A 26,920-nucleotide genomic window follows, 5' to 3' on the forward strand; every position below is an offset into this window, starting at 1 on the left:
CATCCTTTTTTAGGTCAACGTCCTTCTTCACTTAAAGGGAACTAATGACTTCAATGTTGACACCAGCATCCTGGTAAGATAAGATAAGCGAGACTTAATTCTTCGCACAATGTGGAGACTTGAACATGTCGCAGCATTCAGAAGAATGTTTAGGTCGAAATGTGTTTTCCTGTGACGGATTACATGTGTTGCATGTTAAAATTCCTTTTGAAAAAAAAAAATCCTGTTTTGAATAATGTATATCTGTAAGCCTTGAGTGTGACTGGAGTCTGACTCAGGCATGTGTCATGCGACTACACCTCATTTACTTTCCTTCGCTTATTCCCGTAATGGGGTCGGGGAATTGAAAAGCCTGCAGAGCATCTTAAGTATGTTGTGCTCACCTGAACCAGCAGCGCAGATTCAGTCATCAACGGTTGCTGTGAATCGCCCGAGAAGTTCCATTTTGACATGGTTTGAGGAGCAGTTCCAACCGCATCGGCCTCACACACACAAACCCAATATCATCTGACATTGATTTCTTGTATTTAATAATGGAATACTTGCCCTAAATGTAGCTCCCATTTTTTATTTTCCTACACTTTCTTTATGATAGTTACATTATAGCTCAAGGGTGTTGAATCCTAGAAACCGTCAATCACCATATAAGTCTCCCGGGCTATTCCTCGAACGTCTCATTATATAAACATGTAAGTCAAAAACCTGCTGCAGGAAATGTACAGTCCAGCAAAGTTGGCAAAGCTTTGGGATGCCCAGGAGCTGCTGGAGTGTCCACAAGAAAGAATATGCCTGTGGTTCTTTCATTCTGCTGCTGCCGCTAGTTCTTCAAAGACTACGTATATATGCATAACTGAAATACCCTGGTTTTGAAGGCTGTAGGTTTGTAATAGTCGGAAGAAAAGGAAGAAATGTATAAACTACTTTGATCGGAAATTATAAACTACACGAGATGATGTCAAATCTAAATGTTGAAAAACCAAATAACCCAATAAAAATTGCTAAAACGACATCAACTTCCATTTCATCCAATCAGGCAGGAAATGAGTGATAAAAGTAAAGTGCGTTCGGTGAATTTACGAAACCATTACACTATTCGGAGTTTGTGTAGATCACTTGCGACAACTCATCCATTTTCTGATCACAATCTTGCTCCACAAACATCTTATTATTTGAATCTACTGATCTTCCAAACACAAAAAAAATATCAGCTGTTTTGTCAACTAGTCAATTAAATCTTGTAGCGTGTCAACGACCCATTGGTTAATTGTCTTTACTAGTACCAGTCAATGCAGTGTCAATAAAGTTGACAAATTCAAAGGATATTACAGATTGCAATGTATGTAAATTGTTTCAATTTCATCCGTTTTTAATTGGACGTATTCAAAATTTCAGATGTAGATTTCAGAATACATTTGGATTTTCTTCTCATTGAAACCCACTCAATTATGTATAAATGCCCCAAATCGTGGATCTGTTGGGGTGAGAGTAGCAACTGGGGCACACGTTGTTTTGAGCACTTCTAAACAACAAAGAAAAATCTGCTGTCCTGATAAATTCTCTCCGTTTGTTCTCAGCATGAGCAAACAAGTTTTCACCTGTTTAGTTCACGTCAACCTTTAGTAAACCTCGCAAATCTCAAGTGTAACTCTCTCCCTACCCCCCACCCATCAGCAGAACTCCCTGAGGAACATGATTCAAAACAATGAGCGTAAAAGGCCATTTACAGTACAAGGACGGCAACAAGACTACAGACAATGCAGCCATGATGGGATGTGATTCATGAAACATTTGTTTTCCAAAATGTCAAAGCAGTCCGCTGGAGAATAAAACATCATTGCTGCTCCGTTCTTCGGGGTAAATACTCATAACTCTACCATGCATGTGCTCATCTGCCTCTTCTTTTTCCAAGAAGATGTTGAAAAACAGAAGTCAAATATTAATAATAATTTCTACCAATGATGATGTTGCAGCCTTGCTGTTGCTGGGCTATTGTGCTGAGAGGTTGTAAATACAGCAAAAAAAACACTCTAAAATACCAAAGATCAGAAAGTCAAACCTTATAAAGACAGAAAAGAAATGTGTTCTTCAGAAGTATAATATAAATCAGCTTGTGTGCGTCATGAACACCACGTTTTTTTGTCTTCCTTCTTGATGTTCTTGTCATTAACTACTTGTCGAGAGTGCAGGCGTGGACACAATAAGTCAGGGTGAGTCAGGGACGGATTGGATTTGGGGCAGAGAAGGACAGAGATGAGTTTGAGGTCAGTGAAGAGTGGGCTGGAGAAGCAGAAGAGAAGGGATGAAAGGGAGGAATACCGGAGGGAGGTAACACAGTCGGGAGGCAGATGACTTGTCCAGGACACTGGAGAACCTGATCAGGTTGTTCAGGCATGGTTTACAATTATTTCGCTTCCTACGGGCACTTTATGACATTATAATATCACGCGCTGCTAAAGTATTTTTAAAAGCTTTTTTTATGAGTGAACCTAAGTTAAAGTGAACCATTAAAGGGAACTTTCTATCACACATTAGACATTTATATTAGTAAAGAGACGCACCAGCTTTTTCACCCCAGCTGTTATCCCTGCTAGTCACTTGAAAATTTGTATTGAATAGTTTTGATAATCATCACATCACAGACATTTTGTTAGGGGCTGAATCCTGTCTTCAGACCAGGAAATGATTGACAAATATAGTCTTTTTGTTAATATAATTCTTTCATGTGTCCTTCAATTGTTTAGATGAAGTTTTGTTCACTAAAAAAGCTTTTAAAAAGACGTAGGAAGCGCCCCAACAGAAATATTAGGGCAGACCGAAATGGTACTCGCAACGGAACAAGTATAAAAGTCAGTCATTGGGACGTGGCTCAGATGTTCTGATGAAGAATTTAAATGGTGGATCTCTAAAGGAAGGCAATTATGTTTGGAACGACGGGACGATTCGATTAACCATTAATAGGCTCTATATAGATAAATAAATTACTGGCAACTGCCAAAATTATCTTCCCAGGGAAGCTGAAAGTTCAAAATGGTACAGTCCATCACTACCAAAATGTAGAAGAGGTAGCTAATTCCTGATGGAAATTGTTGTTGTGGTTTAAAATGGATTGTATTAAAGATTACTGAATTATTCACTGAAGACACATTTTAAAACGCCTGCTAAGTCACAAGGAAAACAGAAAACGCTGATGGCGTCATGGAACGACTCGCTGGCTTTATTAAACTTTGACGCATGCTTTTATAGCTTCAGTGAAGGACTTGAGGTTGATTGAGTTTGGTATTTGAAAAATATCAGACGTGAATCTGACTTGATCGAAAATAAAATAAATTCCAAAAGTGATTGTCGAGTAGATGGCACTCTCTTTATAATATCTTGCTCAGATTTACCAATACTGGGCATCATTTGCAAACTTGGAACGCCATTTAGTAGTTTCCTGTCTAGAAGGATTTCTCTTCTCTTGTCCGGAATAGATCTGAAAGTAAGAACCAGAATTTTAAAATTGATCCTGAAAGAAACTGGCAACCAATGCAGAGTTTTAGTGATCGGGAAATGTGAGTTCTTCTACTAGAGGAGGTCGTAATCCTCGCTTTCGAGTTTTGTATTAACTGCAGGCAAGACAGCTCCTTCTTGTTTACTGTTTTTCTGGATTATAAAGTCCAGATCGTGTTTTGACATCAAGTTTAGAGATTTTTCTTAGTTGAGGCAAACAGTTTTTGGTCAGTATTTTGCAGGGTTGGACTAGACCCAGGTTTATGAAGCTCAATTTAACAGACTTGCCTAAGTTACCCAGGTACTGACTCCACCCTAGAATTGTGTCATCAGGTGCAATAACCACAGTTTTAGTTTTGTTTTCTAAAATGAGTTTCACGATACCTCATTAGCCGTTTCATGAAACGTCATCAGTAAAAAAAAAAGAGATTGCCATGACGCCTCACCTCCGCCATTTAATTTCATAATGGCTAGTTTGATTTTGTTATACTGCAGTTTGTATTAACATTTTACAGTTAATGACATTGTAATGGGAAACCTGGTCTGTAGACACTTGGTCTTCCATCCAGTCCACATGTCGGCAAGAGAGGCGAGTATATAAAATAAATGATCTGGGACCTTTCATGCTGGCGAGTTATCCTATACAGTACATTAAATTTATAGCTCATTAGTCCATGATGAAGTTTGAGGGGCATTTGGGACCGACACCTGAACACCGTGATGTGACATGGATGGATCGGCTCATTAACAAAACTGGACACTGTAAAACCTTTTCAAATATGGACATAATTCATAAGCGCTTAATTTTATTAAAGTAATACAATTTCCAAAATGAAATGCTTAGGTTTCATAAGATAAGGTTTGAAAAAATGGCTCTAAATCTTTCCTGCAACACATAATAATATGTGCTGAGAAACACGTAAGACGAATAGATGTATCAGAGACCCTCAATTTATCACTTTCTTTAACGTGATTCATAACAGCGGGGGGGCTCGGTAGTATGATGCCTTGCACAATGGGATGAATACAATTTAGTCCCTCCCTCATCAATCACTAAGTGTTTAACTGTGTATCAGTTCACGGTTTATGGTTTTGTCTGGGACTTCCAGACGTCGGTGTTTTCCTCCCCGAGACACTCCAACGGCAACAGGAGATATTACTTCTCCATCTGGTCACGGGATGGCCCTGTGCTCGACTGTAATTTGTAATGCTTTGAGCAGCTACTGAGGAATGTGGCATTGGCACCGAGGTATTATAAATCTAAAATCCCCATTATTGCTGCCTTTGATCTTCCAGACATTTGTTCGCAGTGGTCATCTGCCTTTATTCTACGATGACAATCACTTATATCCTCGCCGGTCATGGCAATTGTCAGATTTGTTTCTCTCCTTTTACTGAACAGATATGTTTTGAAAATAAGGCAAATAAATCTTCTTCTGTTCTGCTCTTCATCAGGTGTTAGTCAAAATCACCTGTGCCTCTCAACTAACTTTAGTCATTAAAGTATTCATGAAAAAAAGTTCAATTGTACATGTTTAAACTTAAATGAATGATTAATTGATTAAATCTTTAATTAAAAAAAGTACTTTAATCTCTTCAATTTTTTTTATTTCAATAGGTGGACTAGCAGGTTTGCTTAAATACGGAGCCACAGACATCACATGGTAAACTAAAAATTGTGGCCAAGACTTTGACGCAGAAAGTTGTGGCCACTACTTAATTGATATCTCCATTCACCAGCCTGCAGCTCAATTGCTAGATAATTCGATCCTGAACCCAATAATCCCATGTTCAATCCCTGATTCTGAAGTTTTAGTGTTGTTAGAAATCAGAATATTTACTATTAAAGACCAAATTGTTGTTTAGGAGATACGTTATTTGCTGATGATATGTTGTGAAATGCTTCAGTTAGATGAATGTATTGTGTATATAATATACAGGGCAGGTTTTGTCTGCGCTTTATAGTGAGGTTCGTTCAGTTTGCCTACCCAGCTGCCCAGGAAAGGTATTACGTGTGCATACAATACCTACATTTGAACTTTTAACTCAGTTTAATGCATATTCCTTATTCCTAAAAAGAAAACTTAATCAGGCCTCAACGACATTAAAGTATGTAACAGGTGTTTATAAATATATATAGATGTATAAAAAAAAGGCCATTTAATATCTCTCTTCTAGTCTAACAAATCATAGAAACACTGAGGTCATTTATTCTTCACAATAAACTCTCTGTTGTCGATTATGTGAGGATATAAATGTCTAAACAAAAAGAACACAACAAGATTCATCGTATTCATCAAGGGTTTAGTTATTTCTCAAAAGAATGACTCTTGTAACGACTAATACTAAAATGTTGAAATGGATGCATAACAAAACCAAACTACCTAATAAACTCTGAAGACCGAAATGAAGGAGTGAAGAGGGTAAGTATGGAATCCCAGACAAGGTAGTCAGAATTGAAATTAAAACCAGTGTCAAAAAAGGTTGCAATATGTCGGGAATCTAATTCTTGATTGTGATGGATTGGATCATGAGAAGAACAGTTAAACGGGAAGAAAATGAAATTAGATGGAAGCCAAGATGAAAACTGGACGACAGATGGAGGAAGAACTCAGACGAGCAGGACTTAAGATAAACACACAACAATGAAGATTAAAGCAAGACACCAGGAAATAATTCAGATCAGTTGCCAAGACATCGAAGATGTAGAGCAGTTCCTTTACCTGGGAGCAACAGTTTGTAAAGAGGGAGGTGGAATGAAGGATCTGAAGAATAGACTGTCAAAATCAAGAGGTGCTTTCATCAGACTCGAGAAGATGTGGAGCTCCAACGGCATCACAAGAAGAACAAAGCTAAGCCTCTACAAAACGCTAGTGGTGCCAGTCTTGTTATATACGGATGTGAAACATGGAAAATAAACAAAGCAGACAACAAAGCGGTTGATGTGTTCCATAATGGATGCCTACGCCGAATACTGGGTATACATTGGCAAGATCATGTCATAACTGAAGACCTGCCAGAAAGAGCCGAGATGAAGCCACTAAGTGAAGAAATGATTGGACGCATACTGCAGCAGGACCATGACAATGACTGCAATATAGAAATGACGTGGGCACCAGAAGGGAAGAGAAGAAAAGGAAGACCAAAGACCACCTGGAGGCGTACTAGGAAGGATGGAAGGATGGAAGGATGGATGGATGGACATCATGGTCTGAGGTGAGGACTGCAGCAGGTAACGGGTAACGATTAACAAAAGGAGTAGAAATTTTGGAAATCATTCTCGGTTATTGTTTAAATGTCTTCAATTTTCCCCCTTTTTTAAACATTTACATGGGGGTCTTCTGCCCCCCCTTGTGCGCCCTTTCCCATGACCTGATCGAGTCATCCCCCCCCTTATAGCTCCACTGAGAGGTCGGTTAACCACATTCTTTCAAGCGATTTTGAGTCTATTAAATATTTAGATCAGGCAGAAAGAAAGAAAGACCTACTGTTTTGCATAAATGGATCAAGAGGCGCAATAATGGTGTAAAAAAAACTGCGTAATATGGTGGCAGATTGCAGGTATTATGTTGAATTCAAAGGAAGCTTTCCAAAATGAGTAATATGATGTTCAAAGTACTAGCTTAAGGGTACCTCAGCTGATTATATATCAACCTGAATGTGAAACCTGCGTATCGATTCCTACTCTAAGAGCTGAAAAGAGACTCAGTCATCGAGCACAAACCTCTTTTCAGAAGCCTCTCTCTTCACCGGTCGGGTTCTGCGCTCAATCACGGCTCCTCTTGCGTTTGAGTTGTAATTAATGTTTGGGCGCTACCTCTGATTAATATGATTACTTGGTAATTGGTGCATTTCCCCCGGCGCCCTGGGTTGCCTGGCTTTTGGCAACGACTCCCATGGAATCTTTAAAATCAATCAGTAAATCGTATTAACACCGAGAGCCATCAGCATTTCTAATGCTATCTCGATGCTGGAGCTCGATTGTACCGTTACGACATTTAAGACCCGCATACACATGCTATGGCGCTCGCATAATTAGTAAATCAATTCATTTTAATCTTGTTTATGGCCCTGAGATATTTTTTTATTGATTTCAAACAATCAAAAACAAAGGACTTGGATGTTGGTGAGATATGAATGTCCAGTCTAGTAGATAAAGGCAATGAAGGAAACAAAATAACTTTGGTTTTATGATTTGTTTCAAGAAAATAAAATATGTACCAATTGGTTTTGCCCCATCCTGAAATATAGGTATAGGTATATAAAAAAAAATACTCCATCACCACGTATGAAGATGCATAACAAGGTGCATCATGGGATCTTAATCAGACCACCAACCCCGTCAGATTTCCCACCATCACCTTCCAAAGTGATGCAGAAAGCGTTTTCGTAAACGAGTCAAGTGAGCAATCAGCAGGTTAATCATAAAACAATTACCGCCGAGCAAACAAGTGGAACATGCTGTTACCCATGAATAATGTAGGACCCCCAGGGCCAATTAGTGGAGGTGCATCATTACCTCAAATGTGATTTCACAGGTGATAACTTGAGACACCCCCAGGCCTGATTTGACTTTACTTGACGTGGAGGGGATGTTGCTGTCGCAACGTATGGACCAGGGAGACCAGCAGTTGCACCTAGGTTTTCTATTTTCCACCGCTAAAAGATTTCGCAGCGGTGTCCAATGTAACAATCACAAGAAATCCAGTCATTTGTATTCCTTGGTGTTCTCGGTTCTTCCCTTTTCTCCACAACTAGTAGAGTCACTCGCTACTATTTGTCTGCTTTCCAAGGACAATTTCCAGCATTATTTGATAAGTAAACGCGTCTTTTTACACTCTCTTGCTCTGTAATTGAAACTGAATTTTGCATATCGAGTAATGACCAAATCATTTCTTCCAACATTATTCATAGTGTTTTATTCTGACCCGTCATTTTTTAGAAACACCAGGTCTTGGAAAAACATCCTTAACCATGCCACACGACTATTTTCGTCGATGTGACAGGGCTCTGAGATATTCGATGGCATTAGGCCTTAGGTAAAACATGTGCACAGGTGGCCGGTGCCACGGAACGCAACTGCTCACCAGGAATCTTTGATCAACCGCGACAGGCTTAACCTACAAGGTAGGCGACGTGCGCCGGGTGTTCCAGCTGTTACCCAGGCTGCTTGGAAACAAAGCCGGCCCTGAGTTGAATACAGATTCGCTGTTGTCAGAGCCATTGATTGTCAAAGTTACAAGGCTATCAGATCTCTAATTGCCTCCCAAAAAACTCTTAACAAAAGGCAGCGGTTCATCATTGGGTCAGGCTACGGATTCAATATGTATTGAAAAAATGTCTTCCCCTTGGTTTTCGGGATCTGGGGTCGAATCGTAGGGGCAGCAGCTTCAGTGTGGAAGGCCCAGACTTTCTACTCCCTCCCTAAAACCTCCAGCTCTTCCAGAGACGGGGATTCTACAATTAATTCCAAGACAAAGTCTGTCCTCGGTTTCCCTTTGACGGTCTCCTACCTGTTATTATTGTTAGCAAAGCATATGGGAGGCATCCTAACCAGATGTCCGAGTTATCGCAACTGACTACTCTCTACTCCAACCCTTTCCTGGATGGCAATGCTTCTCATTTTATCTCTAATAGAGAGCCCAGCAACCCCTCGAAATAAAAAGATTTTGGCGACGTCTACACACAATCTTCTTTCCGTTATTACCCACAGCTCATGACGTATGCCGAGAGCTCCGCCTTTTGGCTTAACGCTCTTTTGACTACCACAAATTGGGGATTTTGTCCACAGTTAATCAAATTATTCAGGAGTGATGTCACAACTTTTACTGGATTCTTACAACTAAGTGCTGCATACTTTATAGAAGTGTTGTTGGTTTCCTTTGCTATAATTGGTTCATTATTTTTCCCGTTCTCTTTTTATTGCTACGATGATTGAAATCTGATGTCAAAGCACCACAGCTAACATCCTCCCCAACGATCCTTTGGTAATTTCTTAAACTAATTAACCACTTTATCATTTTAATTAAGATGCTAAAGTTGGAATAATTAGAAACAAATCTATTCATCTGTAGATCACTATAATAAATACCCACAACGCTGTCTTGTTCAAGGAAAACATCCCTGAAGACTCGAGGATGGATGCGCACCGTCCATTATGCATAACTTTACTTGGTATATAAACAATATGAGATCGTCTTTGGCTCACCTTGAGGAGTTGAATCAGATTACCTGGTACATGTATACGATTAATTGAGTTATTAACTGGATTTTAATGGTAGTTTATTCCAATTAAAATCAAGAGACACATTTGTTTCCTACAACCACAAACATTTTCAAAAGCGTTCAGTTGGAGCGAGGCAATTATCCTGAATATTTTTCATTTTCTTTTTTGCTGTCATGTTGCTACCGTGGTCACAGAAACAAAACAGCTTGAGACGAGGCTTCGGCTAAAATAATAACAATAAAATAAAATAACAGAAATGCTGTCCTTTCAAGTTCCATTAGTTCTATGTCTTGGAATAGTCTCCACTTTGTATCGTGGACTCTGCAGATTTGATAAATGGTTATCAAATATTGTGCAATCAGCAGTACGTATATAGAAGTATTCAGCTGTGGCCTGTGTGTGCAAACATGGTAAAAGTAAGAATAATAGATCTGCCCCAACTTGACGGGTAAATATTAATTGATGGCTTCTAGAAGCGGCGTGTTCCACACTCTGGGTTTAGCGCTGGATCAAACCGATTGTATGCAGATTGTACATTTTTAAAATCAATATCTAACTGTGGAAATATGGATTTCAAGCAGCGGTACAAGGAGACACTGTACACCGTATTCTCTCCATACATGTGGAGACTCATTTTATATTCATTCCTCACCGTTTGGCCTGCTTTCTGTTCGCAGAGCGTCGGTTATTCCCCTGTAGCTGTCATGTAAATTTAAGCACACAACAAGAGAGATCCAAATCTGTCGCAGTAAAAATAACTCTATCTAGTGTATTGTTTAATTATTTCCGCTATGCTAATAAACAATCTGGTTGAATACAGATACACCGAGGAGTATCTGCCATTGTCAGGGGTATTTCTACTCCACAATAAGAACACCAATAATAGAGCTGTCAGAAAACTCTACCAAGTTCCAGTATCTAGGTTTTGAATAATTCAATTCAACATCCTTGATGCACTGTTTCATGAAGCCTCATAGATAGGGCGAGGTGTCATAAACAGTTTCCAAAAATATTAAGTATTACAATGTACTTTATTTTTCCACTCATTTTTAACAGCTCTAACTAATGCATGCTCTGCCCTCTACAGGCTGTCGCTATGGATCACCTCTGGAGGAAACCTATACATTCGTAGAACCAGGGTTACAACTGTAACAGTTACAGGGTTGTTTTAAATACAAAAACATGGAAAACGTTTAGTCTCAAAGTGTACTTGAAATGCAAAAACAATGCTATTGTAATAACACAGAAATACCAAAAACTTGATGAGATTCTTGTTTATGATACATTATGTCCTAGTGTCACAGGTTATAGCAACTCGCTCCACTTATTTTAATATACCGCCATGTTTCACATGTTCAAGCGTCCTGGGAATAACTGGTTCACGGTGTAACATGTTTACGTTGCATCATGATGTAAGTCTAGTTCGAGATCCTGAACGAGCCTTTTGAAGTCTACATTTTCCACAAGCATACATTTGATGTCTGTTATCCAAGGAGAGCCATCTGTTTAAAGTCAGTGAGAAAACTCTTTGATTTGTTTTGTCCCACACGGCTTGTTGTCGGAAGGAGTGTGACACCTTGTAAAGTGGGTTCTGAGTGACCCTAGCTAACTGTGCAATCTTGAATAGATCGGTACTAAATGGATCTTTTTGGCATTTGTTTCTGGGCCGCACAGAAAGAATTTATTGATTATTTCTGTCTGAAATGTGTTTGTTTTGACACAAAGATGGAATTTTATCCAAAGTAAGATTATCTTGTGGCTCTTGACACTTCAATGTGCTTGTTTAAGTCGAGTACCTGTAAACAAGTGAAAATGAGTGAAACACATTTTCTCTATAAGATTTAGTTTTACTGTTTTTATCTGAAGGTCGGCCCGTGAATGCAGTGGTTCAAAAAACATTGGGGACCCCTGATTTAGGGGACAAATGGGGGTTTATGTTATCATTGCTTTCTTGAAAGCGGCAACATTGTTTCTAACATGATAATGGACCAATGTCAGCCATTTTTCAGGACCCGCGGGCTTCCTTGTCGTGGCCATTGTTTCCAACATGCAAGTCATTCATGTTTCTGGACCGGGATTTAACAAGGTGTAACAAAGAGGTTAAGTGTGCGACGAAAGGAAAAATCAGGGAATCCAGAAATATGGTGTTGGAGAGGGTCCGAGGCTCAGGTGGCTGGCGAAAGGCGGTAGCAGAAAATCGAAGGAGGAAAAAATCTTGAGCAGAAAACGCATCCAATTACTTTGAAAGGTGGCTTGAGGACCAACCATTACTGTATGGCGAACAATGTGTACTTTCATGTGATTAAACATGGGTGTGGAAGGGATAAGCTGGGAAGGGAGATCGAGTTAGACCTGACCCTTCTACCCCTCCACAGGTCCACCGGAGGTTCTAATAGTAGGGTAAGAGGAGCAGAAACGTGTTTATTTTTTCTTCTGTTGTTGAAGGTTAGGAAGGGATTTTACTCAACACTAGCAGTGGATTGTTCCATCTTACTCTGCCCACGGGCAATTAAGCAACCAAAAAAATACGCCTGTTTTGAATTCCTAGAGACTGAGACGTGAAGTTCCTGCCAAGTTTCCCAACATAAAAACGTTGGTCATTTGATCACCAGGTTGTAAATTCCAATCACACGCGTTTATTTTGATGTACTAGGATCAAGGAGGAGCAATCTGGCCACTCAAATGTATCTGCTTTATCGCGGCGTTCAGCAAGTGTTAACCGTGGATTTACAATGAGCATTAGTCGGGCGAGTCTTGGCTCACACACACGCCAAGACTGAATGATATTTGTTTTCTTTCTTGAGGGCCTGAGATGGATACTGTTCGAGAGCTCAATATGGTTCGGTACTCCACTCATTAAGTTGACTTACATAAATCTTCGTTAGGTTTTTCTTTCAGCCATTTTGTTGTTGAACTTTTTAAAACACAACTTTGAATGAGGAAAAAGAGATTTGTGGAGCCTATAATCTGTAAATGGGGTGTCGTCATTGGCTAATGTCTTCCTCCGTGTCAGCGGTTTCCAACCTGACATTAACTGCACCAGAAGGGGTTTATTTAAAGTGAAATCATGAACTTTATTATGTCGGAATTTAATCTAGCTCCCTTCAGGCCGTGACTGATCATTAAACTGTAAAGACGATATTGTTCCCAAGTGGGATCTCTCGCCGCTACTTGAGGCACTTCCTGTTTCAGCACTTCATGTTTAAATTGTTCAATAAATCAATCAGCAGTGCATTACCGAGGTCATTCCAAACACTATTACACTATTTATACGTTTTCCTCTCCCTGGAAACGATCATTTATTAACACATTTATAAAAAATAGGAATTTAATTTCATCCTTCATTATCAGTTTTAAGTATAATGTATACCTTATTTGACAGGTATAAGTGTATGCGTTGCATGAAGGGCCGGCAGCAGTTTGTTTCTGCTTGTTTGTCTTTTTCTTATGACTTCGGGAGGATTCTACTGTTACGCTTTAATTGGGTTTCCTCCGTCAGACATAAATGAAGGCAGAGGAGAACATGAGATTTGATGAATGATGGGGTTGATGGAGCTTATTGATCTTTTCTTTGAAGCCATATTCTGTTTTCTTTTCCGTGATGTAGAGTTTACCTGTGTGTGCGTGTTCGACTTTGTTAACATGACTTGGAAGTCTCTCCTCTCTAATGACTGCAAGTGCAGTGCAGCGGCTCCGAATTGATCGTTGTCAACATCTTTTTGGGGGGAAATTTAGAGGAGAAACTAATGCATACAGAATATGTCTCATGAAGTACAGTCAAGTACAAATGCAATACAAGTTTAAATAGGTTGATTAAATCGCATATTTTGAATCATCCGCATCTCAAACTGGGCCATTATTATTATGAAAATACATTAAATAAATAATCTTTGGACAATATAATTCCTTCATGCATTCAGCCTACGGACAATTTAGGGTCACAATATAATTATAAATCAAAATAAGATCCAGGTCAAAAGTGAGATCCTGCTGCTAGTGCAGGATTTGGAGAAGAGAGCTGAGCTAAAAGGCAAAGATCTCGATATACGGGTCGCTCCACTCTCGCCTACAGCCACAAACGGTGGGTGGTGATCATAGGTGAGAAGATTGAAGCGACTGAAATGAGTTTTCTCCCCCGAATGGCTGGTCTCTACCTTTAGAGATAGGGTGAGAAGTGTGGCCATCCGTAAGGGGCTTGGAGTAGAGAGGAGTCAAATAATGTGGCATTAGCATCCGATTATGATGCTTATCCAAGAGCCTGGGAATGACTTGCGGTCCCCAGGGAAGAGCTGAATGGTGTAGTTAAGATATTGGGACCGACGACAAACGATCTGGTTACGAGTTAAACATTCTGATGATATGCAAAAATTCCCCTTGTGACTAATAAAGGAAATCTATCTGTACCTGCCCAGGATCGAACGTTCTCGATGGGGTTAATTGGCCAAGAATTAAAATCCATGGGCTTCCTTAAAACCAGACCACCAGAACTTCTCCTCTTAAAGAAAGTCCTTAACCTTATCCAAGTTTCATCAGTTTCTTGTTCTTTGGGGATTGAAGAAACTTCTTGTTGAAACGTTTTCCTAGAACTCTTCACAGTCCAGTTGACTCGCCTTTGTACCACGTGGATAACCATGACCTTGATAAACACAAACATTTGCAACATTCGTTTGGTTCATTTTACTGAGAAACAAGTTACACCGACTAGAAACTAACTTCATACTGTTGGAGTTTGCTTCGAATTTCGTCACTCTTGAGTTCAGCCGAGTTACACTTCATGGTAGCATTCTCTTGAGCTCATTTTCCCTCCGTTCTGAATGGTTCAAGGGTAGATTCTATCAAGGTTTGGTTAGCGTGGGCTTTACTAAGAGTTCAACAATTGAAACGTATCAAAAGAGAGACTTTAATAATCGCTCTGGAGATCTCCTTTGGGAAACTGAGTTTCCAATTCAAAGAAAACGATGTTTTCATATAAATAAGAACTAGAACAAAGTGCAAAATAAAAGAACAAAGTTCAAAGGATGACAAATTGCAAATAAAAAGAACATTGATCAAAGGAAATGACGCGAAAAAAAAGGATAAAAAGATTAACATGGAATAGATTGTTGAAGGTTTGTAGATGAAGCTTCATGAATGATTGTCTTTATTTTCAAAGTCCACTAGATGTCACTCCTGTATTGTCTCCTGCTTTTCTCTGGTATATTTTCTGTCATGTTTGATGAATAAGGTGTCTTCATGTTTTACTCAAAATTTTAACTTCAATGTGGATCTTTGAGTAGAGTTGAAAAATATACAATATACAACCAAATAACTTTTTTTTTGTTTATCATTTGTCAACATTTTTGACAGCCTTTTCTACAGCAGTTCAGAGAAAAATAACTTAAAATGTATATTATTTTTAGTTTGATAGATAATCCAAAAAAATGTAATTTTATTCCAGAAATATTCCAAATTATTTTTCTTTTTTAAAATTACATACTTATGTACATAACTGTAGTTCTAGTCCATTGAGGATATTTTTCAAAAACAATCTAGAGATTATATTTAAAAAATGCTTATTTTTGGTTGTAATTTCAATATTATTTACATTTGAGTACAATAATGGTTAAAATTGAATTTGGGACTTAGGGCGCCACCTACTGACCTCCTATATTGCTTCATAAAGCTTCCTCAACCCATCACAACTTGTACCCGGACATGAATAAAGTTGTTTTCTTTCCACAAATATCCTATATTCCTTAAGTTGTCTTTCAGTGAAAACTTTATTCCAGGACTAGACGATCCAGTCAAAACCGCCTGTTTTACTTGGAGAAAGTGAGTGAACATGGATGCAAACATATTGACATCCCATCATCATTTACTCCCTGGCACCATCATTATTTCTCCCTCACGCAGCCAAAAAGGCAGCAGGCTGAGCCGGGTTTGGAATAGATAATGAGAATTTGGATGCTTTATTTATGACAGTCGGGCCTCTCAGTCACAGGTTAATAACCAGGCCGGTAAATATATGTACATCAATAACTTCTCAGGGCTCCTGGATATATGATGCGGAGCCACAATACATATTCATGCTTTCCAAGTTATTTAAAGTGCCTGCATTTCAATGAACTATTTCAGATGATGATTTCAGTTCGGCTGTGGTGTTTGGTGAACCCGAGCGTGCAAAATGTAGTCGACATCTCAGAGTTAGTCTTTTATTTTTAGTCATTTTTAATGATTTTTTTTTTTTTACAAACAAACTTTGTTTTTAATTGGGTGGAATCATAACATCTGTGTGGAGTTTGTATGTTCTTCCAGTGTTGCGTGGGTTTACTCCGGGCACTCCGGTTTCCTCCCACAGTCCAAAAACATACAGAGGCTGGTTGAGAACTTGGGGAAATTGTTGTTGGTATGGTTGTGTGTCTTTGTGTGTCTTTGGACAAGCTGAAGTCCCGTCCAGGGTGTCCCGCGCCTCTCGCCCGAAGAAACTAGGATAGGCTCCAGCCCCACCACGACCCCCATGAGAGATTAAGCGACATAGAAAATGAATGAATGAATCATGACATACTAGAGTTTTGCACATGGGTGTAGTTCTTTATCCATTGTGGCTCTTTCAATAAAGTATTTAAACGATTAATGAGGATTTTTTTTTTACACATGTTTTGTTTTAATTATTGATATTCTTATTTAAAACATTTTAGTGAAATAATGTCTAATTGCAAAAAAATTCTGTATAATTATCTTCATATGTCCAAATAAATGTCTTACAGTTCATTAAAAAAATCTATTTTTTCTCTTTTTGATGGTTTATCTCGGATTTCTTTTTTTATGATTTTGGTTTTCACCAACAAAATGTATACATTTTCTCACATTATACTCATGTTCTGCCCATTAAATAACTTTTTAAAAGGTTGTATGTATGTATATGAAAAACGAAACACTGTATAATCCGCCCAAAAAATGCTTTTGTTTTGTTAGGTTAGTTAGAACTTTATTGATCCCTCAGGTGGTCGCCTTTCGGGATGTTGTTTTTTCCAATTAGCACACAGCAATACAGCAATTATTCATAAAAAATAAAAATAAAATAAGAACAAGAACGAAGAGTTATACATCTTTAATGTTTTTTTAAATATTCTTTTTAGTCAAGGTTTTCTCATCATATTATAACGATCAAATATATAGCCATACATATACAATAATATAGCTCTCTGTGTAGGTCCCCAAACTGCTCGACAAAATTGCTCAAAAATGAACTCTAAGTAAAGGTTTTTGGAGGGAGGGCAACTTGATCAGGTCAAGAAAAAGGGGGCACAAAGGGGTGGGGAGGGCATGAAAAAAAACATGTCCAATTTTAATGAAATTCAATCCAGTTATGTTACATATTAAGTAAATTTACCAAATTTTTAGCCTCTTTTTTTAATTGTAAGGGGCAGAAAAGGGGGCTGAAGACCCCACGTTCAAATTTCGCATGGGTCCAGTTTGATGTAATAGCATATTAAGTACACATTTAAAAGGTATTATTACCAATTGCAAGCAACATAATATACTCATCTCGCCTTACAAAATTTTATTTTGAGGTCAATTAGAATTATGATTTACTTTCTAACATTCCTCAATGCAAATTGCTAAACCAAACGTTTCCTTAAAAAATAAAATTTAAACTTTCAGCTTTGTCATGATCATAAAAGCAGCAACACGCGGGTTATTAATCGAACACAAACGTCTCCCCGTCGACCATTTATTTGACTCCCTTGAGGACAACTCGTCCCGGGCGACACAAAGGACACTCACTCCCAGCCTGGTAATGTTTGATCTTCACTTGGGCAATAAAAAAAAGTGTGCTTACAAAAGCCCACTGAAAGCATTTAAAGTACGTCACAGCTGCTGCACGCCGCGCTCCACTGGCCACGCAAATGCCGCACCTTTTCCCATTTGTCGACATCTGGCGTTCCTTTCCCTCATTTCCCGGCTCTTACTGGTCCCCTTCATTACCGAGCCCGCCGAAATTTCCGAGTGCAAATTTACGCGAGGAGGCCATTTAAGCCTTGCTATGAGTTGCCAGGAACTAAGCGTCTTAGCCAAAATCCTTGTAGTAATGAGTGCAGCAGCCATTATGTCACATAGAGGGTAAATGACTCCACAAAGTGTGAAGTGTTGTAAACACCAGGGAAGGAGAGAATAATGAAGACACCAAAACAGTGGAGCGTATGAAATTATTAATTTCATGCTCACCCTTTTTCATTATATCAGACCTGTTTGTTTCAGAACAACTTAACATGTGTTCTTTTTATGTCTTTTTTATATCAATGTGAGAGTGACTGATGATTTATTTACCATAAAAATAAATGTTGATATTTAACCGTTTTGTTAACTCAGGGTCAAGGTGACCCCAAGGCCTGAAAACAAATGTGTTTGTGGTATCCCTTGTGATGTCTCTGGTAAAAAAGTCTCTGACCCAAAGGCAACACAAGGGTTAATATTTTAATGTATATATATTACTTGTGTACGTAGTTGTAGTTCTTATTCCACATATTTGAATAAAGTATTAAAATGATGAAACAATATGCAACCAAAAACATTATTATTTATTTTTTCATAGCCTTATTTACAACATTTGAGTGAAAAAGTAACTGAAAATAACATTTTTATTTTTTTTCTAGTTGTAAATATAATCAGAATAGATTTTCTTGAAGATATTTGTTTTGTTTAACTAACAAAATGTATATGTTCTTTATCTTGAATTCTTAGTTCATTGTGGATGTTTTAATAACGTATTAAAACAATTAAACAATATGCAACCAGAAAAAATTTTTGCTGAATTTTATTGATATCTTTATTTACAACATTCGAGTAAAATAACAGCGAACATACATTTTTATTTTGTATTTATTTTAAATGTAATCATCATCACGAATGTGTCAAAATATTCTATCTATTATTCTATTAAGTCTTATTTTCCTCCTGGTTTTCCCCATTTAAAAAAAAAAATGGGTGTCTTTGTTTCATACTTGTTCTCTATCGTTCATGGAGGATCTTTTAAAAATGTATGTATGTATGTATCTAAATTGAAACAATATACAAACATGCATTTATTTTGCTTATGTTTTGTTACAATCTTATCTTCTATTTAAGATCAATATTCATCTTTTTTTATATATGTTTTCCCACCATATTAGAGCTCTTTTCCTTTTCTCTTTTGGCCTGATCGGCCCCTGCAATGGTGGCCTATATATTTATTGATTTATGTCATTTAATTGCCCGCCACCATCAATGCATCATCAATTCATTGTTCTCACATGATTTGAAGGCAACATTCAAACCGAGACATGTCGTGACTTCTTGTTTTCGAAGCGCTTGAAGGGCTGAGTTATAATTAGAAACAATGGAACTTAATTAAACGAGACGTATATTTTATTCACCGTCAGAGAATCACTTCCTGTCACTTATTCATGGGAGGCAGCCATGGAACGTCAACAAAGTTCACACTCATAGAGGTCCTGATAGAAATCGTCACTGATGGTCGGAAGATGTAAAAGCTTTTAAACTGATGCTGATCCTGCCTGATCCTGATCCCTTACGTACGAGCGGCTTCGGTTTTGACGCAGACCTGGAAGTCCTGTGTGTCATTCCGGGACTCTCTTCAGGAGTGAAGACTCGGAGCAGTTCAAAGGAGTAAAAGTAAACCCTACCTGGAGATAAAAAACATCAAAGGAAGAGAATGTTGGGAGAATCTTTTTGAAGAAGCAGAAAAGAGAGTGAACTGTGTTTCTCCATCTGTAAAAAAAAAAATCCTGGATACCTGTCATGTGACAAAAACTGTTCTGTTATCATGGAGTACTTTGAGTTCTTCATGTACATCAGAGATTTACAAACTTTTATTTATGGGTATATTTGATGACGGGAAGGTGCCAGACATTACTTGACACATATTATTAGTTTCGATGGTTTATTTATTATGATAAATTAATAAATTAATTATATATCTCTTAACTGTTAACTAACATTTTAAACACAAGAAAAACAATACTCAGTAGTGATCAGTGGATGTTTCTGGCTTCATGATATCATATTGTTTAGATGTCAGTAGGTGGCGCCATTCCTTTAAAACGATGTGATGTTTCATCATGACAGGAAAAACGCCATCTAGTGGGCTCTTGCAATAATGACACTGCTTCATGAAGCTTCATGTTTATACACAGCATAAAAGTGAGAAAAAAATAAAATAATCAGCTCCATTACCACTTTGTGAAACTTTCATTCGGCTGTCGGGTTAAAAAAAGAAAGAAAGATTGACATTTAAAATGTTGTTCTCACCGAGCCAGCACTCGAACGCACCTGGCCTTTTGAAGTCTCTTTAAATACCGTGAGTGATGAACCCGTCACAGGGCGAGTTATTAAAGGTTTAAAAAAAAAAGGGCCTGAATTTATCACAGAAGAAGCTTATATTTGGATTATTATTGCTCATTCACACGGATCTGTGTTTTATATCAAACATAATTTGCAGCATATCAAAATATATATTAATACTTTTCTGCATCTGGATGGTATTCAGAAGTAGCTGTATCTAAGTCATGATTCAAAATGGCTGCCAAGTCATGTATCATGTTATTTGCTCAAAATAAATAATTCAAATATAAAGAAGTATTAAACCACGATTGTCACGATTACTTTATATATCAAGTTCGTTTTTTCTTTCCAGGATTTTGTCTGTTTTTCCCATAAAACATTTTCCCGAAACACTACCGGTTTATTAATATCTGTCATCCTCGTCTCTGCTTTCTAGAGGTAATATCGGTGACAGGTTTTTATTCTGGGTTTTTATTTTCATTTCTGTTTGTGAAGAATCACATTATTTTTTACTTGATTTGATAGACCTGGTGTGTCCTTGTGTGTATTTTATACTCAGACTCAATCATAATCACCTAAACATGATCTGTTGATCACTTATCCTTCAAAAAAAAATACAATAAATACAATTATTATACAGGTTTTCATAAAAAATATATGATTAAAGGAATCAAAGCTGAGACTTCAGAAAAAAAAATATATTTTACACTTATTTTTGTGTTGTCTTTCATGCTAAAAGAAGGGATTCCCCCCAAAAAAATCCTGCTCTCTGGTCTAATAAATCAAGTTCAATGCGTTAACTAATTTAATTTCCTTTTTTCTTTCACATCCATCGTACTTAGAAGTTACTCTTTTTCCCTTAAGCTTGTTTATTTTCATGATTTAACCTCTTTTTCTATTTGTTTCTGCATCTTCCGGACCTTGAATTACTGTCATAACTCAAATAACTGATTGTCTTTTTCTTGTTTATCTCTCCTGCTTCCTCAGAAGTCTTCGGTTTGAGATGGCTGTTGAGCTCTGGAAGATTGAATCTCTGGGCTTGTGGATCTTGGTGCTGCTCTGCCTCGTACCTCCGGCCAGGTAAACGCAGCGTGTTGTGCTCATTAGCTCCTCCGACTCGCGGACCCTCCCGCTGACCGCCTTGGACGCGAACTGTGTGATACGAGGGTGAATTATTGCCGCTGTCGGCTCGATGAGCGGTTGAAATATGAGTTTTGAACTTGAGAGTCGTCCGCGAATCTGATGAACGACGAGGGAAAAGTTGGCAAATTCTGCTTGAGTTAGGATTTATAAGATCTAGCTGGTGTTCAGATGATCCATCAAAGTCCAGCGCCCATAAACATTTTAGCTGTGTCAACAGTGTTTTAGAACTTTGATAACTAAAAATTGTCTCGCTCAAAATGGAGTTGACTTTAACGCAAAAGAAAGCAACAAAAAAAATTAACTTTAAAACTTCCCTGTAAAGTCAAGCGAAGACTTTTGTTTTCCATATAGGCTTCAATAACAAGACTTTCGTTGTTCACTAGTTCAAATATCCAATGTTTTTCAGGTATAAAATGTAAATCATAAGCGAAATAACCCAAAAGATTTTTCAGAAGATGAAATGTATTGAATATGGTTTAATTTGAATCTTCATGGGGATCTGCCTTCCATCACGTCCCCTTACAAATAGAAAAAAGGAGCTTAAATCCTGTAAACATGTAAATCTCAATTTCTTAATCTGTATAACATAGATTTGATTTGTTTTTAACTCGGCCCTCTTTCATGAAACAAAGAGAGACGGAATGTTTGGTATGTAATACAAATTTCATTAATAAAGGACGTATTTGACCTTTTCATGGAGGTCTTCTTCTTCCCTTTATGCCCCCCTTACAATTAAGACAAGGAGCTGAAATTCTGGAAATCTTTCTTACTCGGTATGAAATAAATATGGTTTCCAATTCCTCAAATTTGACATTTGAATTTTCATGGGGGTCTTCTGCCCCCCATTGTGCCCCCTTGAGATTTTGAAAATGGGCTTAAATCTTGAAAATCTCCCCTACTTTGTTTGTAATATTTATTTGTTTGAATTTCATTCAAAATGGATTTATTTGACAATTTAATTGGGTTTTTCTGCTCCCCCTTGAAATTTTGGAAAGGGCTTAAATTCTAAAAAATCTCCCCTACTTTGTTTGTAATATTTATGGTTTGAATTACATTGAAAATGGAAGTATTTGACATTTTCATGGGGTTCTTCTGCTCCCTCTTTTTGCCAATTGTAAGGGGGCAGACAGGGGGCAGAAGAACCCCTTGAAAATGTAAGATACGTTCATTTTCAATGAAATTCCTTCTCCCTCCCGAGTCAAGCCTTTAATACAGAGTAATATTCGGAACAGGTCGCGGCCCTTTGCTCTCCCTGTAGCAGCTGCATCACTGACTTGTGAATTAATTTCCATTGTGCAGGAAAGCACAGGCACATTGTCCAATCACAGCGATAACCCCCCACACCCCCAGCATCTTGTGCACATTTTTCATTTTCCGAGTCAAGATCGGCAGACGAGAAAAAAGAAAAAAAGGAAAGCGAAAAAACATTGCAAAAGCAGACTGCGGCCGGGAGACATTCTAATCGTGATCTTTGTGTTTCCAAAGATTGTGTTCAGGTTGCCGTGTTTGCATTGTCGATTAGAAACGGCTGCTCTCGCAGGAGAATCTGGTCTGGTGTGAAACACTTTAGGATTTTTGCACACTAATAAAAAAAAAAGAAGGCTTACCAAAACCTGGATGAAAGCGGGACTGAGATGTGAGGAGTGTGACAGGAATTAACCCAGTTTCCTTTGTGTTCTTGCCACTTCCTTTTTCCATGGGTATCAGGAACAAACAAGGTTTTCTGATTTGATGTATTGAACCTAAATGTGTGGCCAAGAGAATGAGCTCGCCAGAACTGTATTGAATAATTCACAAAAATTACCATCCCTTCAGTTAAAAGTAGTTTTTGTTGGCATCAAGGGCTGCTTTAATGTAGGCATTTTTTCGGATCAAAACTTCAAGTCAGTGATTAAAAAAAGGATAATAAAACGTCCATGAAAAATTAGAGGGAGCAGTGGGTTTGGTTTCTCTATTATAAGGCCTTTTTTTCTCACAATTTCAGTTGTACTTTTTAAGTGAACTTGACCAACAAACAAACACCATTAAGAGTCACAGTCTAATGTAACTTCTGAGACTGTTATTTTAATATGGAGAATGGATTTACTCATTAACTGATCACTAGTCAAAATTAAACACGTTTTCCCATTATGAAAGTAAAGTTTTAGAAATTTGAACAGGAAAATAAACTTGTATTTTATTTAGGATTATGATTGATAAGACCTCATGAAATAGTTGTGAAGACACTGTATCATGATACAGTATTTTAATTTTGCAAGACCACTGAATGGCACTCTTATGATGCCATGTTTTATGGAATTAGTAGAGGCCAAATATTAAAGAAAAATAAAGTAGGGAGTGCCATCTAGGGGCCCTTAGAAATAAAGACATTGTATCATGATACAGTGAGGCCTCATTAACCCATCACTAATAAAAATGTAACGTTTTTTTCCCAACTTGAAAGTAAAGTTTGAGAAGGTTGATAGGGAAACAAATTGTGGGTTCCCACTATAGTTTTGCGTAATGATGGGTTGATGAAGCCTCATGAAACAGCTGTGTAGTGAAGACACTGTATCATGATACAGATAAACCACCAATGTCGGTATAAGTAGATTAAAGCAAAAGATTATAAAGCAGAAAGTGTCATATAGTAGCCCTTCAAAACAAAAAACCATCTATCATGATAAAGTATCTCCACAGCTGTATCATGAGGCCTCATCAACCCATCTAGAAAGTAAAGTTTGAGAATGTCAAACGGGATAATAACTACATTTGGATAATGATTGGTTTATGAGGCCTCATGAACCATCATACAGTGTCTTAATTTTTAAAGGCCACTAGATGGCACTCTATTAATGCAAAGTATCATGGTGTTAGTCGATTAAAGCCAAAGCTTATAAAGCAGAGAAATACATCTAGTCGCCTTGCAAAATTTAGACACTGTATCATGATACAGTATCTTCGCAGCTGTATCATCAGACTTCATCAACCCATCACTATTTAAAATAGACTTTTTCTCAACCCTTTAAGAAAATTTTGAATTGAATTGAATGAAATGAAACATGTATTGCAACTATATTTTTGGAAAATTAAAGGTTGGAAATGCTTCATGAAACAGCTTTGTAGTGAAGACAGTGTGTCTTCGCTTTGAATGGCCCCTTGATGTCGCTCCAGATTCCTTGGTATTAGTAGATTAAAGCCAGGGATTGTAAATCAGAGACTGCCATCTAGTGGCCTTTCAAAATTAAGTAACTGTGTCATGATACTGTGTCAACTTCACAGGCCTCACCAACCCATCACTAGTTGTATTTTTTTTTCTTGTACGTACAAATTTAAAATGTTGAACAGAAGAAAAAGTGTATTGCAACAAGATTTATGTGTTGTTTTACTTGGGGATTTTTGCAAAGCAAGTTATTGTGAAATATGTCAAAAAGGCAACACAGACATTCACGTGATACAATGAGGGAATGTTAATAATTGACATGGATGGAGCGTTCAGGGATGAAACGTTGTCATCAAACCCGTCCCTGAAGACCCCAGACATCCATTATGCATAAACATCACAGCAGGCTTTTCCACAGGGTTACTTTCTCACCAATTACCTGATGCTAAATGTATCGTTCTTCTGAGCAAGCACGTTTAATTGTAGGGTTTTTACGCCACTTTTCTCCCAGTTCTGCGTTTGAATTTCTTGAACCAAGGTTTGGGATTACCTCTCAAGAAAAAAAAAATGTTCAAAAGAAGCATTTGATTTTCAAAACTGGATCAAAATATAAAACGGGGAAAAAATAAATTGCGAGGAATTTTCTCATTACATGTTTTGAATAGACGCCTTCAGATCTAATTAGAGTTCATTCAGCAGCCCTGGAAATGGCGCGACAGGGTAACCCATTTTTTTTTTTAATGATCACTTCCTCATTCAAACACATGCGAGGATGACAAATGGTCTTTCATCACCGCTATGTCTGCCGCCGTGTTTGGATCTACATTACTGGTTTAAAAAAAAACAAAAAAAAAACATGCAAAATTGCTTTCAGATTTGATGAATCACTTTGTGTGGATAAATAATTTGCATTTCGTCCTCGCAGCAGCAGCAGCCAAATTGCATATAAACAAGCCGTCCTGCATATTCATTGCAACACTCTAGGGCGACAACTGGGACCTCGAGACATTCTCCACCTTTAAGCGAGACGAAAACCTTTGTGTTCCCGCCATCGATTTCCTTGTTCACTTTTTTTTCGCTCACACCTTTAGTAACTCTTCTATCCTGTCTGTGTGAGGGTGAGAGCAGGCGTCTCTACTTTATGTCCAGTAGGTCTGTCCGTTAGATCTATAGTGGGCGATTAGATTTCCTAAGGGGCCATGTTGTGTTCTGGGAGTCCTGCGAGGCTTAGAGGGATATTTCACCTAAAATTTTTAATTCCACTCACTTTCTACTCACCCTCGTGTCGACTAAGGGTTGGGATTATTTCAAGAGGAAATAAAGCCGTTACATCAAAATGACATACATTTCAGCCTATAACTCTGAAAAGGATACGGCTTACACGATAATCATGACATGAGGGTGAGTAGAAAACAAGTGAAATTTTGAATTTTTGAACTAGTCCTTTAAGATAATAGTAAAATGAATTAATACATAAAGGAAACAAGGATATAAAATACTGTAGTTATGCCATTAGCCATACTACTGCGGTTTTGTTATTTCCTATGATCTATGTTCTTTATATTTGCACTTTGTTCTTTTTATTGCACTTTGGACTTGTTTTATGAATTTATTGTTTGCCGTAAGTAAGAAAGTGTTTTTTATTTATATAGCCCTTTTCCAGACCAGGGTCACAAAGCGCATAAACAATCAAAACAATATTCAAAAAAGTATATACTTTAAAGGTCAAGATAAAACTGAGAACACAATAGGAGTTCCAGAAAATCAAGGAAAAGCCTGAACAAATATAAATGTCTTAAGATATTTCTTGAAGGAGTCAGTAGATCCATCAAGTGCAAAGAGAGAGGAATATTGTTCCAAAGCTTAGGAGCAACAGCCTGGAAGGATTTCTCTCCTCTGGTCCTGAACCGTGTGCGTGGAACCATGAGTAGATTCTAATCCACAGACCTCAGATCCCGAGCTGGGGTGTAAGGCTGGATCAGATCAGTGATGTAAGGAGGAGCCTGACCATGAATAGATCTGAAAGTAAGAACCAGAATTTTAAAATTGATCCTGAAGGAAACTGGAAGCCAGTGAAGAGTTTTAAGGATCGGAGAAATGTGAGTTCTTCTACTAGAGCAGGTCAGAATTCTCTAGAGGGATCAATAAAGTTAATCCATCCATCTACATCTAAACAATATGACACTGTTTCATGAAGCTTCATCAGCCCATCACTGATCTGGCCTTCACACTTTGCCCAGGTCTGTTTTAGAGACACCACAGCTTCACAGCATAAGGGGATCTAGTTGAGTCACATACTTCTGTAGAATTACTAAAAAAGAGAAGCTTAAAACACCAAAAAAAAATTTATTATATTACCAAAAAGATAGACATTTTTTTCCTTTTTAGTTTTTCTTTTTATATGCATTCCTGGTTCGCCAGGAACTGGATAATCCTCAAAGGTTTCAGAACACGAAGGATCTCACAAGAACAGCTTTGTTTTTTGTGTCATTCTTTAGAAAAGCTGCCTCACTGACATGGTCTGATGCTATCAGCGGGGCCCGAATCCGCTTTACGACACTTAAAGGATGGAGACTCCTTTGATGTATTAACGTGCA

The 26,920-nt window shown here is 37.8% G+C and overlaps 1 protein-coding gene across 2 annotated transcripts in view; it reads left to right on the top strand.

The window, feature by feature from the left end:
• gabra3 (gamma-aminobutyric acid type A receptor subunit alpha3) overlaps positions 1-26,920 on the top strand; it is a 125,806-nt gene that overhangs the window by 21,561 nt on the left and 77,325 nt on the right. For both annotated transcript variants that reach the window (XM_087806658.1, XM_087806659.1), the window contains exon 2: positions 21,026-21,118. In XM_087806658.1, the coding sequence (XP_087662784.1) occupies positions 21,042-21,118 (77 nt within the window). In that variant the 5' untranslated portion in view covers positions 21,026-21,041. The remainder of the gene's footprint in view (positions 1-21,025; positions 21,119-26,920) is intronic.

This window comes from Callionymus lyra, chromosome 14 (genome assembly GCF_982586985.1).
Source record: "Callionymus lyra chromosome 14, fCalLyr1.hap1.1, whole genome shotgun sequence".
Lineage (NCBI taxonomy): Eukaryota > Metazoa > Chordata > Actinopteri > Syngnathiformes > Callionymidae > Callionymus > Callionymus lyra.